We start from the raw sequence: 20,456 nt of genomic DNA, 5'->3' as shown, positions 1-20,456 counted from the left end.
CATGTTCATTCTTTAATCATGAATTCATAATAACCCGTTTTGGTATCGATAAATTAAACATATTGCCAGATATCATGCTTCATATTATAAACTCATTTTGCCCATAACGAGTATAACTCAACATATTTTCACCAAACAAAGATCATGGATCAACCAAAATACATCAACATATCTTAGGAACTACATATTAAAGTCTGGGCTCAATGTAATGATAAATAAAATATATATGAAATTTTTACCATGATAATATTATGCATCTACAATCAACTTGTTTTATTTTATTTTCATCCTAATAGAGATTTTTCTTTACCCCAATTGGTCACCGGAGAGGACCCAGATGTCTGAACGCATCAAACTCACCTTCGACGCTAGCACATATGACTAGTCACAACTGACTGGACCAGGCCAGGGCTGCTCTATGATCAGGGATGTGCCAACTCAGGTTTTTAAGGTTCCTCTATCCTACCAACAAAGGGAGGCCTTCAATAATTAACAATTTGTTTATTTAATTTATCTACCTTGTTTTCTTATGCTCTAAATCTTAAAATGCCTAATTTTACTTCCTCTCACAACAACCTCAAACACTGTATATATATTTAATACCCATATACAAGCTATTACAGAACCCTTATTCCAAACCTTCCAACAAGATTAATTTCAGCCAACAAACTCATTCAATAAAATCATCACAATAAACATCCATAATAGAATTCATACAAGATAATTATAAACAATTAACAATAATAAAACATTACTATAAATGGTCATAGAAGAATACAATATTTGACAATCATAAAAATAATCTTAATATAAAAATTCATGGGGAAACAAGAAGTTGAATCTGGCAGAGCCGGTTAGACAACTTCTAATCCATCCACCAATACATTATAATTAAATAACAAGAACAATACATGTCTGGGGAAATAAGAAGTTGAATCTGGCAAAGCCGGTTAGACAACTTCTAATCCTTCCAAAAATGCAATAAAATAAATAAGTAAAGAAATAAATAGTTTGGGGAAACAAGAAGTTGAATCTGGCAGAGCCGGTTAGACAACTTCTAATCCTTCCAAAAATGTAATAAAATAAATACGGAAGGAAATAAAAAGTTTGGGGAATCAAGAAATTGAATCTGGCAGAGCCGGTTAGACAATTTCTAATCCTTCCAAAATACAATAAAAAAAATAAGGAAAACAATAAAATGTTTGGGGAAACAAGAAATTGAATCTGGCAGAGCCGGTTAGACAATTTCTAATCCTTCCAAAATACAATAAAAAAATAAGGAAAACAATAAAATGTTTGGGGAAACAAGAAATTGAATCTGGCAGAGCCGGTTAGACAATTTCTAATCCTTCCAAAATACAAAAATAAACCACTAATAACATACAATTGACATAACATAATCAATATCACATTTTACAACTATCACACTTGGATATTAACACACAAAAAAAAACATATTCTCATTTAAAATTCAAAATCATACAGAAACAAAATACTCCATATTTAAGATTTAAAATCAGACAAAAGAAAAATATAGCATATTCAAGACTCAAGATAATACAAAAAGAAATACTCAAAGTTAGCTTCCCTTACCTCTATTCCAGACTTAGTTTCCTCTTCTCAAACCATTCTCCGGAAACTTCCAGAATTTCCTCTCTTTAACTAGAATTTCCTCTAACTCTCTTCTCTCACAATTTCTCTAGAATTTTGGTGTAAATCTTCAGCCTCCCCCCCTTGGCTATTTATAGCCAAAAATTTTACTATTCATTTTTACTATTCATTTTTACTATTCATTTTTACTATTCACTTTTACTATTCATTTTTACTATTCAAAAATTATTTTTTATTCACCATTCTTATCTCTGAATGATTAATTCTACGTGGAGTGTTCTCTTCCATAATTTATTTTAATATTTTTTTTTAACTATTCACTATTCACTATTCACTATTTACTATTTACTATTTACTATTCACATTTCTAAAAAAAAATCCTAAATAAGTTATCAAAAATTTGAAGCTCTCCCTCTAAAATTACTATAACTTTATATCCAAAAATTTCCATTTTTCTATCCATTAAAATTATTATTACATAATAAAATGTTAAAATTTACTATTATAAATATTTTTTTTTTATGGATCTTACATTTTAACTTACAAATATTTTCAAGGATCTTACACACAGCATAACGAACAGCAAAAGACCAGAAAATTATGGGCAAATGGGATTGAAACATTAAAGATCTAGCAACATTGAGAATGTGTTGATGTTTTCTCTCAACGACTCCATTTTGTTGAGGTGTTTCAACACATGATAATTGATGTTGTATCCCTTTTTGTCTATAAAAATCTGTCATTGCAAACTCATTACCATTATCTGATCTAACAGCTTTTACATCAATGCCAAATTGTGTTTTTATATAAGAAACAAAGCCAATAAGTTGTGATCTTGTATCTGATTTACTTGTCATTAATTTAATCCATGTGTATCTAGACATATCATCCACTATAGTTAAGAAATATTTGAAACCATCAACAGAAGAAGTACTATAGGGCCCCCAAATATCAACATGAATTAAATCAAAAGGAGCTTTTGAAACAGTAGTACTTAATTGAAAAGGTAATTTTCTTTGCTTAGAATAATGACAAGCATCACAATGCGTGTATTTTGTATTGGGTAAAGTGGCATACATGTTGCGTAATTTGGTATAACAAGAAAAAGAAGGATGCCCTAGTCTATAGTGCCAAATATCTATAGAGTTATGTCTTATTCTAGAACAAGCAATAGAATTCTCAGAAGTAATAGCAGCTGGTGAACCAAGGGGTGTGGGTGCAGGAACTATCATGACATACAAGCCATCTCTTTCTTCAGCTTTGCCAATCATCTGCAGGGTTGACTTGTCCTGTATTTCACAGGAAAATTCAGAAATGTTAAGTTTACAAGATAGAGATTTAGTTAACTTTGTGACCGAAATAAGATTGACAGAAAAATTAGGAATAAACAAGACATTATGTAAAGTAAGGCGTGGGCTAAGTGAAACAGTGCCAGAAAAATGAGCAAATGAAGAGTTCTTGTTGGGTAGTGATACTGTAATTGGTGAGATTCTATGATAAGAAATAAAATGAGACAAAGAATTAGATATATGATCAGTAGCACCTGTGTCTAGAATCCATTTGGAATAGATATTACCTTGAGCCTGGGAAGAAGTGGAAGCATTATGAGAGCTCACTAGATTAGTAGAATGTGGGATTGTGGGATTAGATTGAGGAAGAAGTGCCAATAAACCATGAATTTGCTCTTGAGAAAGTCCCAAAATTGCGGAATGTGACTGTGCCGGAGAATTATTATAAGAAGGAACTACTGTAGAAGAATCTGTTGTAACATTGTGGACTCTTTTGGATTTGAGATCAGGTGGTAATCCATGTATTAGAAAGCAAGTATCAATGGTGTGGTTTGTCCTGCCACAGTGAGTGCATTGTCGAGGTGCACCAAACCTTCCCCCTGAGGAACGAGCCTGAGAACCTTGATAACGAGCCTGAGAACCTTGATATGAAGATCTTCCCCGGCCATAATCATTGGCAGGAGAGGGTTTACCTCTGCCATTGAAGGTAGAAAAAGAAGGTTTAGATTGAGAAACTTGTGACGCCATGACTGGAGGTTGAGAAAGAATTCCTGATTGTAATTGTCGCTCATGTTGAATTATCATCGAAAAAATTTTGGGTAAAGAAGGCAAGGGATCCATGAGAAGGATCTGAGAGCGAACAACAGAGTAATTATCATTCAAGCCTCTAAGAAAACAAAGAACACAATCATTTTCACGATATTCCTTCATTGTCTTAGAAACAACACAACAAGAAGCAGAAGATTGGCATTCAGGAATAGGGCGAAAATTGCAAAGTTCATCCCAGAGAATCTTCATTTTAGTGTAATATGCAGTAACACTTAGATCAGACTGATGCATTGAATAAAGATCTTGATGCAATTGTGAAATTCGAACAGAATCACCTTGGGAGAAACGATCTTTGAGATCCTTCCATGCCGTAGCAGCAGAGTCAATCCAAATAATACTTGTAGCAATCTCATGAGAAACAGAATGATTGATCCAAGATAAAACTAGATTATTGCAACGCTTCCATGCTTGAACCATTGGATCTGTACCAGCTGGACAAGGAATGGAACCATCAACAAAGCCAAATTTATTCTTCATTTGTAGTGCCATAGACATCGAGCGAGCCCATCCATGATAATTGTGACCTTCAAGAATCGGGGAAACAAGCACCAATGAAGGATTCTCATTAGGATGAATGTAATAGTCATGTGTTGTATCTTGCAACGATGCGAGAGTAACAGAGGGAGTAGCCATAAAAGGAGAAGAAAAAGGCAGAAAAGCCAAGAACGAAAGGTAGAAAATGAAGATCTGGACAGGAAAAGAATTGGTTGCGGAAGAACGTGATAAAAAAATTAATTTTCTTCTGATACCATATTAGAAAGTAGGTTTTTAAGCCTAACTCAACCCCACAAAACCGGCTTGTAAGGTGAGGTTTGCACCTCACTTATATATTATAAATTGGCCTTATCTCTAGTCGATGTGGGACTTCCAACAATAAAACTATTACTATTATTGAAAAGTTCGTTCGTTTCATATGTCACTTGTAATAGAATCCATCCTCGTATAAAGTATAATCATTGCAGTATCATATCATATATTTTATCATCATATATCATATTATCCATCTAAATGTTAGTAAAATTATATTTAATCACACATCATAACATATTTAAATGCATACATAACATCCTCTTTACTCTAAATCAGAGTAAAGAAATCTAATTGTAAACTTGTAACTTATGGTAAATTTCTTTAGGACATGGATTTTTCAGTTTGGCTGATGACTAAATCTATGTTTTCAATCTATGTTTTCAGCTATTCAAAACCTACTACAGTAGTTTTCTTAACGAACACCTCACACATCATCTTATGGTTCTATACATAACGACAGTAATACCGATAAAAAATAGTAAATTGAAAAAAAAAATGAAAAAAAGATGTTAGTATAATTGAACAAGAATACTCATTGTAGTGACTGCATCATAAAGCGCCAAGAAGGGCCATCCATGGATGTTTCGAATATAAAATCCATTATTAAGAGAAAAGTTGCTCCAACAATTTAATTATCAATTCTTAAAAAGTAAAAGACAAAAGAAAAAGCGTTTCTAAAGTTCATAAGGAATCTGAACGTAAGTGCCGATTTGTTGATGCTCCTTGTAGGAGACAAACATCATGCTGTATTTTCATTTCTTTTATCAAATATTTCTCTTTCATCTATTATTTCATTATATATATGTGTGTGTATGTTTTTTTTTAATTCAAGTTAATTTAAAAAGATTTAATAATCGTTGCTCATGAGTTGGAATTCACGTGGACTGACAAAAGATAAGAGTGATAATTATTGAGGATCATTATCATATTTTTCAAATGGAATTGTTTTCTTTAAGAGTGAACACACACCTAGAAAGGCTTAGAACGCCCACGAATTAGTCGTAAATTTGTGTGATAACCGATACTATTATTTAGCATAAAAAACTAGAGAGAAATATTAGAAATAAAACTTGTTATATTTTTAAGAAAAACGGGTTATGAACTATTTTGAAAAAAAAATCTTTAAACAATTGAATTTGGAAACAAGATAATGATAAAAAATATTTAAAGATAAACTAAGAAGATGGGAAAATTATATAATATAAATTTGAACTCATTCAAATCAAATTGATTCTACATTTAATATCAATAATCTTTTAGAATGATTATTTCCACGTTGAAACAACTACAAAACACGTGTGAAATATGTGACCACACCTAAAATTTTTTAAGCATACCTAAAGAGAATTTAAAGAGAAAACATAATACAGTTAGAATTTCTAAGAGACTTTGAATCAAAGAGAAGGCAAGCAATTACACCAATATAAGCCTTGATCTTGAGTTTTTAGCAAGAAATACGGGTTTAGAATCAATTATCATCATGCTGAATCAATTATCAATAAAAGCAATTTTTTAATTTTTTTTGTACTGATCCAACCTTAATCTTTTATAACTAATAATAATTAATTATTTTATTTAAAATAATTGGTCATCACACGTGGTAATAAATTAAAATGAATGTAAAGGTTTTTTAAAAACATTTCTAAAAGCATTTAAATGTTTTGTTGAAACAAATATATATAGTTCATATTTTTTAATCTTAGTTGAAATCTTTCTCCCCAAGCATATCACACTTTAAAAAGAACATTATAGCACTATAAATTTAATTTCTTCATCATCAAAAACATCTTTTCAATTTTCTAGGTATGAATCTTCAATATGAAACTTTGTCGCTTGACTAACAAAATTACTTTTTTTTAAATGTATTGGATATGCACTGTTGAAGTTACTGTTGTTAAAGTAAGAGATAAGATAGCCTATTGAATTTTTATATATGTATCTTCACATTAGATATATTTTAATTAAAGCGGGAATATCGACGACAAAGAATGGGACTTTTTGAGATGGAAATGATATGAAAAGTACTTTTAAAATTTTGAGAGATGAAAACACGAGCAGAGAAAAACTGACTGAAAAATGGGTGGGCGGAGGATTTGGGTGTTAATCTAACATTTTCCTTTTTGAAGATTGAAAAATTTAGAGAGACAAGGATTGTTAGAAAAAGAAACAAAGAAAATGGATGAAGAACCATCTAAATTCAACCAGCGCAAATATTATATTAAGATAACTAAGATAAAATAGAAAAAGTCTCCATCATAATTATCATAGTGCATTAATATAAAAATATCAACCATAAAATATGTATACATATAAACATTCAATAAAATTAGAAATAAATAATCATTATTTCTAATGTGGTTTAGTATTTGTGTCACTTTGTGTATTTTTGTATTAAATATAATTGCATAGTTTTCTAACATATAACAGAATTAACTAATTTCAACAATCATACTATAGTGATATATAATTTCATATATGAAAAAATCATTGACATCGTTGTCAATCCAAATAATTACAACAAGTTATGTCTGGTTCATTTTAAGAATTTTTTATTTTATAAGTTTAATTATTGTGGAGGTTCCTATTTGTGCAAAATCGTCTTAAATAGGTTCTCGTATTTGATTTAATCTCAATTAGATTTTTATTCCTGTAAAATTGAGTCAATTAGAATCTTGTCGTCAATTTCAGTGGACAGCGTTAAATTTACTATGTCGTGGTGCTGACTGTGCGATTATTTGTCATGTGGCACACTGAGTTTGCATTAGGTGAAATTTATTTATTTTAATATTTAAATAAGTTAAATTCATTTCCTGGAGATGGCGTCATTCTTCCACTCTACTGCCAACCACCACGTGAAACAGGTTACTTTTGCCATCGCAACCACTATGATACCGTTCACATCCCAACATTGCTAGAACTCGACTCGAAACAAGAACCAAATCCCTAAACCCCATTTCGAATAATGTAGGTAACTTTGGGAATTTCAGGGCTTAGCGTGAAGAGTTGTGGAAAGTATTATGTCCCTAGTAGTAGTGTCTCTGAATCCAGTGTCGTTGTCATGGCTGTAGCAATCGGCAATGGTGTTGAAATTGAGGGTGGGGTAGGAGACTGAGAGAGATTGAATATCATCGTAACGAGTGAGACGATTGTGGATACTGTGAGTGTTACCCTAAACAAGAACAGTTCAAAAGAGAAACATCATTCAAATCCCTAAACCCCAAATCGCACCATGAGAAACAAGAACCAACCCTGATCGCAAAAAAAAAACTCAAAAAACCCAAAATTGCATGAACATATTCCAAAACCCCCAAAATTTCCAAAAAAAAAAACCCTAATTCCCAAAGTCGCGAAAACATAATTCTAACCCAATTGGAATCCTATATGGCAGAATCCGAGCTGCAACATGGTCCGATGTTTCGTTCCTTTCCCTTAATCGCATTGCGGAACAGAGCCTTGATGATGATCGAAGGTTCTCTCTTTGTTTTTGTCTTCACTTTTAGTTGAATTCAAGCAGTTTAAGACTAGAGCTTGTGAATTAATTAACTGGTGAGAACTTTTTGGTTATATTTAGGAGTTTTGCTTTGTTGTTTTTAAAGTCTAAAATCGAGGTGTATAAGGTTTCTTGGTCGTGACAATGAAAGCTTGGCTCCTATATTCACTCTGCCTCGTTCAGTTTCTGCTCTAAAGATTGATTTCAGTCTTCAACAACAGTTTGAGCATGATGTTCCTGGGCAGTTTGAGCATGATGTTCCTCTTCAGAATTTTTCTCTTGAACAAACTAAGGAAGCCTTTGATGTTCTAATTTAGGGATTTCCCATTTTTTTCATATCTACTTTAATTATCCACCTAAGACGACCACATTATGCCACGTCATTAATAATTGCGCAGTCAGCAAGCCAAGACACAAAAATTTTAACGTCGTTCAGTCCAATTAACGACAAGGTTCAAATTGAGTCAAATTTTCAAAAAAAATGGACCTAATTGAGATCAAATAAAATACGATGACCTATTTGAGACAATTATGCACAAATAGGGACCTCCGAAATTATTAAACCTAAATAGTATTAGAATCCACTTAATTTTGGTATCTCAAAGTAGTTCATGGATTCTAATATATAAAAGTGTAATTAATGCACGAATATCCTTCTCACCGCTTAAAAAAACATTCATAGATTTAAATTATCAGTGAAACTAATAAATTTCACTACACAAGAAATAAGACTACACAGAAAATAAGATTTATTAAAAGACAAAATTTGTCTGTAAATACCAAAAATTCATTAATAAAAGAAATTATAAATAATTTATTGACGATCGAAAATCATTAATAAAATGTTTGTCAATAAATTTTACTAATAGATTAAGAAATTTGTTAGTAATTATCAATGATAAAAAAATTTGTCAATAATTATTAATGACCTAAATTCACCGGTAATTATTTGTTGGTAATTATTTGAAAAGAAATTTCGTCAATAAATATCACGACATGGTATTCTTCCTCCTCTCATCCTTTTTTCTTCTTTTTCATTTTTTTTTCTCTTTTTATTCTTCTTCTTCTTCCACCTTTATTGTTGTCTATAGGTACCATGGTCCATCATTGTCATTGTAATTGCTGCATGCATCCACCACCTTTGATTCCTCCTCCTTCTCATCATCCTTCTCCTCCTTTTCATCTTCCCCCTTCTCTTCCTATTTCTCCTCTTCTTCTTCGTTAAATCTTCTTCTTATCCACCTTCATTTAATTTATAACACACTCCTCATCAAATTTGATGAAAAGATCAATGTTAATTTTACTAATGAATTTTATAAAATTTAATTACCAACAAATTTACATACAAATGTTTCAAAGATTTAATTATTTACGAACTTACCAATGAAATTTCAAAAAATTTAGTTATCAATGCATTTATGAATGAATTTAAAAAAAAAACATTACCAAACAAATTTAGCGGCAAAATTAAAATTAAAGTGAAAATTTTGACGCTCATTTGACAAGTTTATTACCAACAAAAATATTTGTTAATAATAAAAATCCTAAAATTCGTCGGCATTTGTTCATAAATTCTATTTTATTGACTTTTTTTCTATCAATAAATCCTACTTTACTTCGATAATATGGTATTTTTATGTATCCCTTATTGAATTTTGTACCTAATATTATAATCACAATATCACAATATTATCCTAAGCATGTACCACATAATTATAATAGACAATGATATTGTCCTACATTGTCGGTTTTGTAGGCTTTATGTGATCTCCAACTACAAAGATAGAACTCTATGGGAGGTTGGGGTTTGGAGGAAAAATACATGAATATTGAATCTAACATAGAGGAGAACCAGGTGGGATTGGGAAACATATAAGAAGTTACAGCTTCTTCAATCTATAAATGGCCAAAGGTTGAAGATATAGGAAGCTTAGATACCTGGGTTTGGAAAGATGATGATAATGGTGTCTTCACTATAAAGTCAGCATATAACATTCTACAGGGAATCCTAGATTTGGAGGTGTAGTGCATTTAAAATGTTATGAAGAACTAAGGCTATTATGAAGGAACATATATTAGGCTAGAAGGTACTTTTGGATAAACTACTAACAAAGAATAAATTACTTGTACGGGGATACATTAATCAAAATCGTTTAAAATTTTAAAAATTATTAATATTGATATTTTTAAGTTTTAGCAATTATTTTATATTTAAATAGTTTTATGAATTTGGTCAAATTAAAATATTTATTTAAATAAAAATTTAAAATTCATAAAGTTTGAATTTCCTTACTCAAAAAACATTTGAAAATTAAATAGTTTAAAATAAAATTAATTCAAATTCCACATGACATAAAAATTATGAAATTTCATGCCCAAATACAAACTAAAGTTTACCCGTCACTAGTTATTACTTTTCCTATGATTATGATTGCTTATATAAATAAAATATAATTTTCTTGGGGGTGAATTTTCAACTTTCAGAGAGGGCTAATAAAAATAATCTTCCACTAGAATTTAAGTGCGCGCTAACAAAGTTCGGAGTATTGGAAGAATTAATTCCTTCTGTGCAGGACAAAAATTAAATAAAGACGTGTAAATGAGTTTGATACAAACAAAATCTGATATTGAATAAAATAAGAAATAAACACGACTTTTATATATACATAAAATACTTTTTAAATGGTACGAAAAATAAATAAATGAAATTTGTAAACAATATTTTACCATCTTACCAGAACCTTCCTACAAATAATATATCCAAAAACCAAGTTGAGTCCTGGCAGCTCTTTATATGATTCTTTTATGATATACTTTTATAATATAAAATTACGATTATCTCGTACGAAAAAGTGGGATGATTTTTTATGGATTTGGTTTTGTAAAATGTAATGTCACATCGTTATCACACTAAAATAAAACTACACCATGAAAGAAATTGCATTCTAATAAAAAAACTCTTATACACAAAATAAAACAATATCAACACACACCTATGTACATGTATTTTGAAAGACAAAAAGTAGTTTCAAAACTAAAACATGAGATCTCCTTCTATTGCGGTTTATTAACTCTGATGTATATATAGTTTATAACACAGATTACGTTATTGTAAATTAATAAATAAAGTATAGTTAGTCATAAATTATATATTATGTATTTTATTTAATAATATAATATTAAATATGTGTCAGATCTCATTAAAACGCATCAAAAACCCATTTATTTTAGTGGAAGCCAAGTGTCGAGAAGAGAGTTAGAATTTCTGAAAATGGAAAACAGGTGGTTGCAAGGAATTGGATGTTCGGTTTTGGTTAGTAGAAGCAAAATCTTAATTTCAAAAGTTTATGCAATTCCCCTCCATGCAACCATCTTCCTCTCTGATTTCCAAAATTTCATTTTCTCCTTCTTTTCTCTAAAAAACTCTCCCTTCTCTCTACCAAATCTCACCCTTTCTCTTCTCCGATCATCATTCAGGCACTATAGAAGCACTTCCGGCGTCAAGGGCTTAAGTTTGAACTGATAGGTTTCGAGTTCTGAACTGGTAACTTCTTCTTGTCCTTAGCCGTTCGTTATCGGGTACATGCAAACCAAATTCTGGTTGCATGATTTCATCTCGTCTGAGCCATTGTTGGTTTTCTTTTTGGTTAGTTTTTGAAGAACTGTTGAGCGTTGAGGGTAGATGGAATTTTAGTCAGACAAGCCTTAATTCTGCCTCTAGGAACGTTCTTTCACGCTTAGAGGTAAGGGAAGCTTATTTAATTTAATTTGTATGTTTACTGTGCTGTATGAACGTTTGTTGATTTGATGATTGGAAATGAAATATGATTGTGCTATGTTCTGATGAATGAAATATATGAAATATATGAAATATATGAAATGTATATGATATGGATGTATGAACTTGTGTAGTTAAATGTTGAGAAATTGAATTGAGATAAATGATTTCTAAGTATGAAATTCACCTATGAAAGTGTACGTTCGTTACTGAACAGTCTTTGACCGTTTGGTTTTCTAGTGAACTTGGTTAGAATTGGATTCTTTCAATTGGGAAGAATCCTAGTTGGGGACGAGCGTCTGCATTTCGAAATACCATGCTTGAGCGTTCGGCCAAGCATAGTTGTGTCTTGGTATTCTGTTATAAACTTAAGTATATATATATATATATATATATATATATATATATATATATATATATATATGTAATTGTATATTTTAGTTATTCTTAAACACTACTCCAATAGTATCTTAGTATATTTATCAGGCATCTTCTCTTTAAGTTTAGTAGCACTTGATCTTATACCAAGTGTTCGTAATGAGCAAGTGTTTGGTCTTACACCAGACACTCGTTCTAGCTCCTTAAGCTAAACTTCATAATAAGAGCGTTCGTTCAAGCCCGATAGGGTTCGCTTACTATAGTATTCAGTCTTTGACTAACATTCTGATGGTTATTGGTGTTTAGCTTCTTCAAAGGCTAAGTATATTCATTGACGTTCGGTTTATTCACCGGATCCAGTTAAGTACCATTATCTGATGTTCCTAAGTGTATGTCTAAATTGGTTCCGGCCTAGAGTCTTAGTACTGGGCATGATCTTTTCGGTGTTCGGTTGGAAGCTCTCAAGAGTCAATTCATCTAATTGGCTCATTTTGTAAGTAACGCTCGTTCTAGTCGAACCTGTTATATATTATTGTACTCGGTTTCTTTCTTAACTCGATAGTAACCCTCTTGGTCTTAATTCTGTTCTGGAATGGGAGACCTCTCGGTCACACTCCAAGTGTGCGGTCTATTTAAAGGTGAAAGTTGAATGTTCGGTAATTGGTATCCTTACGGATCTTTGTGCGAAATGTTTAAGTAAGATGATTATTAATGAAAGATGAAGAGAATATGATATGGATGAAATGTTTTGGATTATGGACGAGCGTTTCGGGGAGGAATGACTCATGAATGAATATTGAAATTGGTAAAGTATGAATGTAGGCATGCTAAGCTGGTGGTTCATCCTGATGTTCCGTGAGTACTCGTCTTCACGTAGAGGAAGGTAGGTCATGTATGGGAACGACAAGAGTCCTAGTCCTTATGGTTAATTTGGACAAATAGGACTAACCTCGGGTGGCAGCTGTTGTGGGTATCCCAGTTACTACATCACCCGGGTGCACGAACGTCGTAGCTACACAGATTTCATACAGTCCGGACAGTCAGTCTAGTATTAGGCTTTGCATGAACGAATGATGAATTATCTTGTTTGATTGATTGTGTGAAATATATGTTTATACATGAATTAAATTACATAAGCTTACCCTGTGTTTCCTGTCTTGTCTTGTTTTGTACGTTCGTCTTTGTCATTGCAATGATCATCCGTGTGGATGTGACCAGAAGGAGACGAGTTGCTGGAAGAGGCGCTGGAGGAAGAAAACCTAGTTGAGGTTGAAAACCTAGTTGAGGTTGAAAACCTAGTTGAGGTTGAAAACCTAGTTGAGGAAGAAAACCTAGTTGAGGAAGAAAACCTAGTTGTTGGACGTTCGATCAGTAGTTTAGTTTTATAGTGAGGTGGTCGTTCGATCACCTTCCCCTTTTGATTTGTATGACCGTCCGGTATTTGACTTTTGTAAACCGTCGGTCAGAAGTGTACCCTTGTATAGTTGAATTTTTCTTGTACTGCTTTGTAAGGTCATTCGACCATAAGCGTACGCTCTACTTTAGTGTAAGACTGATCTAGATTATTATTTAATGTGATTATTCTATTATATAGTTTTAAACTGTATTTTTGGGATGTTACAATATGACATAAAAATATTAAAAATTATAATATATTAAACTATCTAATAAAATATATAATTTTATATGTGTATATAAATGATATTGTTTTTAAAAGCTAGTTAAAGTCTTTCAGTAGGATCAAACTTATCTTAATAGTGACTATAATCCACCTGAAAGAGTTAAGACTTTTTTTTGGCCTCTACTTAAGAAAATATCCTAAAAGAAGACTTTTTTAAGGATGGGTTAGAATTGACTCATAAGACATAGGTCAATTTAAAACCTCTAATCACGTGAGCGGTAGTCCATCATTTAAATGATATCAATTTAAAAAATGTGAATTTCACAAATGAAAAGTACATCACTTCATTTTTACAAATATATCACTACAAGAAAATTGTCTTTTACATACGAATTATTACATACAAATCTTGATCCGTAGGTAATACGTATGTTATATACGGATCTATTATATATGGATCTATTATATACGAATTTTTGGTATTACATACAAATTTTTACAATAAGAAATCAATTTTTTATAGTATATTACATTTATTCTTACTTCAAATTACGAACTCACCACCTAATATCATATGATCTTCTTACTTCTATAACCATATTTTGAATTTCAAATAATTATATTCATACTTTTATATTTATACCTGATATAAAAAAACTTATATCTCTTCATTGAATGTAACATCCCAAATCTCACACTTGATAATTCATAATTGATATATTGTAGCATTACATTTAAGGTAACATCCCATAATCTCACACTTGATAGTTCATAGTTGATATATATATATATATATATATATATATATATATATATATATATATATATATATATATATATATATATATATATATATGTTTAAACTCATATTTCAACTACAAACTCAAATATATAACTCGAATTTTTCTAATTTATTCTTCTTCTTCTTTCTTCATTGGCACTGAATCAGACGACATTCCTTCATCTGCTCCCGTATAACGAATTATACGATCATCGCACATACATAAACACAAACAAGTAGGGTGAGCTAACATGCAACAAATCATTTATAAAACATGCATAATTACTTTGATACACTCAACAAACATCATATAATAATTATGTTAGACACCCTCATACCATCATACAACAATCGCACCATAGATACTCATTCCATCATACCACAATTCCTAATAGACACTCGTCCCACAATACTCAATAGACACGCATTCCACAATACCCAATAGACACTCATCCCACAATACCCAATAGACACTTATCCCACAATACCCAATAGACACTCATCCGGATGATACGTTGATGAGCGGTCACGGGAGGTTATGCACTTGTGATGACTTCTACTTCTTCTTACAAATACACTTCCAAAATACTTCATACCATCCACAAGGTTAGTCCTTAACACTATGTCCAAAACCGGCACATAGACCAGGACCTCCTGCCCCTCTCACCACATAATTCATCCTTCTCTACTTGAGACTGGATGATTATTAGAGTATCAGGATAACCTCCAACATCAGGACCTTCAACATCAACATATACACAAATACCATATCATTACAGAATCCCTCCACGAGACTCATACCATGCTCACATTCTTCAACTCATATTATACCATTACGAAATCACTCCATAATACTCATATCATGTTCAGATGCATAAATTCAAATCAAATATAATAAATTACAATCATCACAAAAATCATACAAAATGAGTATATCACAAAATAAATTAACAATACTAAAATATCACCATAAATGGTCACCGGAGAAGAATCAAATGTTTGACGAATCAAACTCACCATAAACGCCAGTACATATGACTAGTCACAACTTACTGGATTTGACCAAGGCTGCTCTATAATCAGGGATGTACCAACTCCGGTTTTTAAGATTCCTCTATCCTACCATCACAATTATAATTCATAATTCCATATCTACAACAATAACATGAATTCATCAGAAATTTTCATTCCAACAAGATATATTGCATAATAATTTAACAGTACATAATCTGTTCAACAAGATTTAAGTTAAAAACTTGTCGAGTAGACTTCCAGGAAAGAGGGGTGCGTCACAATGGACAACTTAAGTACCAAGTCTTTCCTTAGCCAAAGTGTTCCTCAACTAGTTTTAACAAATTTCTTATTTACAGATTCAAAACAACAACATATAATATTAACACAAAAATACAATATAGATAGATATACAGTAAGCACATATGTTTTTCATTAACAATATTCACACATAATTTCAAGACATGAATAGTAATAAAACAATACTAAATCATAATATAAAAGCTTAGAAAGGTTAGCTTCCCCACCTCTATTCCAGACTTAATTTCGTGCTCATAATTCATTTTCCCGAAAACCCTCCAGAACCTCTACTCTTCTTGCAACTAAAAAATTCTTCCTAACTCTTTCTTCTCTATTTCTCAAGATTTCTCACTTGATTCTTCCTCTCTTTGTGCAAAATATTCTCCCCTCTCATGACTATTTATAGTCCAAAAATTTTACTATTTAACAATTTTTTAATATTATTTATTATTTTAATATTATTTTTTTATATTAATATTTTAATCACCACTTGACATATTGGATCTCTCAATAATGTCTTAAAACCTAAAGTGCTTTATCTACTATCAATATTTTAAATTTTTTTTAAAACAACAAGGTAGAAAAGAATTTGAACCCATGTTCTTGAAATCACCACAATTTTCTACCAATTTAGCTACCAAAATTTCTTATTTAGTTTTCCACATTTTATTTTTCATTCACAAAGAAACTTATTACTACTAGTAATAAAATTATTACTATTAAGGTAAATATTTTCATGGGTCTTACATTGAACTCTAAGAAAAGAAAAGTATAGACTAAACCAATGGTATGACAATAAAATTTATTTAGATGAATATTGTGGTTGATTTATCATGATCCATTATTTATCACCTTCATCACGATATAATATATTCATAAAAAAAATAATGTTAAATTTCAAAATTAAAAAAATAATAAAATTTTAGAAAGATAAAATTTATAAATAAATAAAGATAGAAGTATAAAAGTTATTTATAATTTTTTCATTCCTTATAATTTTAATTGCAAAGACCTAAAAGAATAGTTAAAGAGCAGAATAATTTTTACAAATGACATTCGATTATTTTATTATTAAAAGGTTGAACTATAAATAGAAAAATTAGTTTAGCGAGTTTTATTTTATAAAAGTTACTCTCTTTAATTTTATTCTTTATCTCAATCTTTCATTTCTTTGAAGATCAAAGGCTACCATAGAAATAATTGCTTAGAGCATACAAAATCTACTTGATCATATTTCTAATAAAAGTAAGTTTATCTTTTTCTTTGTGATATTTGTGTGGTTGCATATGACTTAAGATAACTCAAAATAAATATATTTGTTTATGTAATTATTAAGGTATGTTCAGATAATCCATGAGTTTAATTTGTGTGTACATAGAGCCTTTTACATAACATTTGGAACAAAAAACTTGAGTTAGGATTTTTATTGAGATAAGGAAAACTAGTTACTTCTCTAGTAATGTTGTGATTGAATAATTTGACGGTAGGAATTTTGTGATCAGTGCTTGTTGTAAGAAATGTTATCTATTGATTTGATTGGTATGACTAAATTGATATTGAAAATTTGGTTGAGAAATATGATATAGATATGTTTGTAAGGTTGTTGATTTTACCTTGAGATATCATTTTGGTCAATTGATTTTATTTGGGGGCATCTTTGAACTTAATTGCAGTATTTTAAAATGGGAAAGGAATAAAATTATCTAGATAGACCAATTGATGATATGATATATCTAGGTGAGCTAAGACTATTTGGGTGAGTTTTTTGAGAAAATCTCGTAGAGGTTTTGCTTGCAGGATAAGTATATACCGGATGAAAATAGTTTTGTGGAAATCAAGTGAGTTTATGTTGGTTGGGTCAATGGACAAACTCAGTTCTCTTTAAGTGAATTTTATATATTTTATTCATTGGGAGATCATTCCCTTTACTAAGCAAAATTTATTTTGTTAAAATCCAAAGAGGGTGCTCACTAAGTCAACCATTCCTCCACTAGGCGAGCACACTTCTATGAGACAAGAGATTATTTTTACTGAATCACAGAAGGTCTTACAATTGAAAAATAAATGTTTTACGAATTTCAAAATAAAATAAGTTTATGTGTGATTGAGTAAAGTATCAGCGTTACCAAAATCTATTGTGAATATGTGTTTTACCAAAAGTATATTTTGAGCTCATATTAATATGCATCTGTGTGTTTGATATGAATGTAATGAAAGATTAATAGTATTATAACGTTGATCAAGGTTATTACAATAATATTTATACTTCTAACAAAACTTTAAATTTTACAAGAAAAAAAATTTATTATATACTAACTTATAATATAGTTAAATATATTTTAATCTCTTAACAAAGTAAATTTTTTATCTCTGAAAATAAATCTTTTCTTTTGGTTTCTCACGTATAAATAAGTTAGGTCTTAATGTCTTTATATATCAAAAAAAGTTATAAGTTTAAATTTTGAATCGTTCATCGTGGAAATAAAAACATGATATATATGACCATGATTAAAAGACTATAATTTTAAACAAATGGATCGGTTTAATCAATAAACCGGTCCGTGTTCCGGTCCAATGAATGAAGACAAAAACAAGCCGTCATGGAATATAGGTTGAAGCATTAAAAATGGGTGGGAATGGTCAATGAATTGAATATGATGTGCCAAAGAAGACTTAATTTTGCTTTTTTATGAAATAAAAATAATAAAGACTGGGTGCTCCTAATTACTATAATGATGTGCTGCAATGCAACGCAACGTCACAGTCAAATCTGCAAACGATTTGTTGCCACGCCGGAATCGTTGCATTTGCGAGTTATTGACTTCAGACGCTCCTCCTTCTTCCGGTCTAATTTGGACGGAACCTCCCCTTAAATTTCGCTATGCCTTACAAATGGAAAATTCTTATCATGCTCTCTCTTTTCAATTTCTTCTTCTTTATCTCATCCAACACTTAATCATTTAATTCTCGTTCAATCTAGGATTAACTCATTTTAATAATGTTGTCACAGTATTTAAATAAAAAAACAGTATTATAACTTTATATTAATAAGAGCTAAAATCAATAAATAATTCTAGGTTTTAAATTTAATAACATTATCGCCATCTTATATTAAAATTTTTGTTCATCTATTATAAATCATTTTTGTTAGATTTTGACTCTTTTTAACAGCTAATATTTTTCAACTCTTTGACCAATTCTTTTAAACCAATTTTCCAGTTTATTTCAACTAGGTTATTTAATCAATTTATTGGTCTTTTAGTCCTCTCCACTGGCTCAAATTAATTTTGAAAATACAATTTTATTTTATTTTGTTTTGTTATTTCTAATAAGCAAACATATATGATTATTGAAATGAGTTATTTATCATAATTTCGTGGATATTACAATATCACATATAAACTAATATAATGTCATACTTGTTATAACAATTGACTCTATCAATTATTTTCTATAATAATTTATCTCATTTAGAATTATTTTAAAAATAATATTACTTGTACCAATAATGCCATATAATTTATTTTTCATAAATTTTAATAACTCTTACTTAACTTTAATTTATAATCAGTTGTGTTAGATATCACCTTTTTATAATCAATTATATTATTTTTCTAAATATTTAACTGAAGTTATATACCTAAAATTTGATCCCAAAATCCCTAATTAAATTATAATAATTTTAGTAGTAGGATGTTTTGGTTGATTCCATTTTTTCGAGGTAAACATTTTCATTGTTACATGGAGGCTCGATTTAAATCCTAATAAAAGATTAGGTAACAGGTACAAATAAAGAACCACTTTATAGATATGCCACGTATAATATATAGTGTAATAACAAGATATTTATTTTGTTCTTTATTTGTATTGGAATTTATACAAATTATTTGACAAAAAAAAGAGAATAAAAATTATGTGATGTTTGATATGTTTTTGCTTTCTTTTCATGTTATAAGTTTATACCTTTTTTATTTTTAGTACAAAGTTTTTTAGTAGTACATTAATTAAATTTGGCATCTTGTTTTGGTGTATATTTAATGTATTTTTTATTTTTTATTAAATAATGATGTTTACATTTAATAGTATTTTATTTTATTTAATTATAATTTAAAATTTATTTTCAAGAAATTACTGGGTAAAAATATTTATTGAAATAAAAATAATTTTATAATTCAAAGATTTTTAATCACTTTTGTATATTCAAAGACCATAAATATATTTATTTTTTAATTTAATACTTTCCTTTCAAATATATTCTACCGTATCTTTTTCTATATCTATTTTGTCTCTTTTATTAAAAGAGACAATGATCCATTAATATAAATTTTTTAATAATATTTTAATACAATATATTTATTATTTTTTAAAATTTAAAATACGTTAATATAATAATAAATAAATAATAAATTGATAAACAATCGATTATTAATTTTCTAAAAGGGTTTTGTTAAAATATTTCAGTCGATTAATTTATGTTTTAAGAAATGATATGAATGAAAATTGAATACGTAATTCTTTCTAAATTTATGACACATTTATATTTCTCCCGTATTGTTTAC

The 20,456-nt window shown here is 29.8% G+C and overlaps 1 protein-coding gene across 1 annotated transcript; it reads right to left on the bottom strand.

The window, feature by feature from the left end:
• Positions 1-3,035: 3,035 nt before the first annotated feature.
• Positions 3,036-4,383, bottom strand: LOC148206606 (uncharacterized). The gene is made up of 2 exons (XM_088113931.1): positions 4,004-4,383; positions 3,036-3,594 (listed from the first exon to the last, which is right to left on the bottom strand). Exons 1-2 carry the CDS (start codon positions 4,359-4,361, stop codon positions 3,425-3,427), a joined length of 528 nt encoding a protein of 175 aa, XP_087970057.1. The 5' UTR covers positions 4,362-4,383; the 3' UTR covers positions 3,036-3,424.
• Positions 4,384-20,456: the final 16,073 nt, after the last annotated feature.

The sequence above is a fragment of the Vigna umbellata genome, chromosome 1 (assembly GCF_029865625.1).
Source record: "Vigna umbellata cultivar VRB3 chromosome 1, Vumbellata_1.0, whole genome shotgun sequence".
Lineage (NCBI taxonomy): Eukaryota > Viridiplantae > Streptophyta > Magnoliopsida > Fabales > Fabaceae > Vigna > Vigna umbellata.
Note: the sequence above shows the minus strand (reverse complement) of the source record. Positions and strands in the feature narration are given on the sequence as shown.

Coding starts and splice junctions, on each gene's coding strand:
- LOC148206606 (XM_088113931.1), bottom strand. CDS start 4,361: ATGGCTACTCCCTCTGTTACTCTCGCATCGTTGCAAGATACAACACAT. Junction 3,595..4,003: donor CAAAGATCGTTTCTCCCAAG/GTGATTCTGTTC, acceptor CTTCAATGGCAG/AGGTAAACCCTCTCCTGCCA.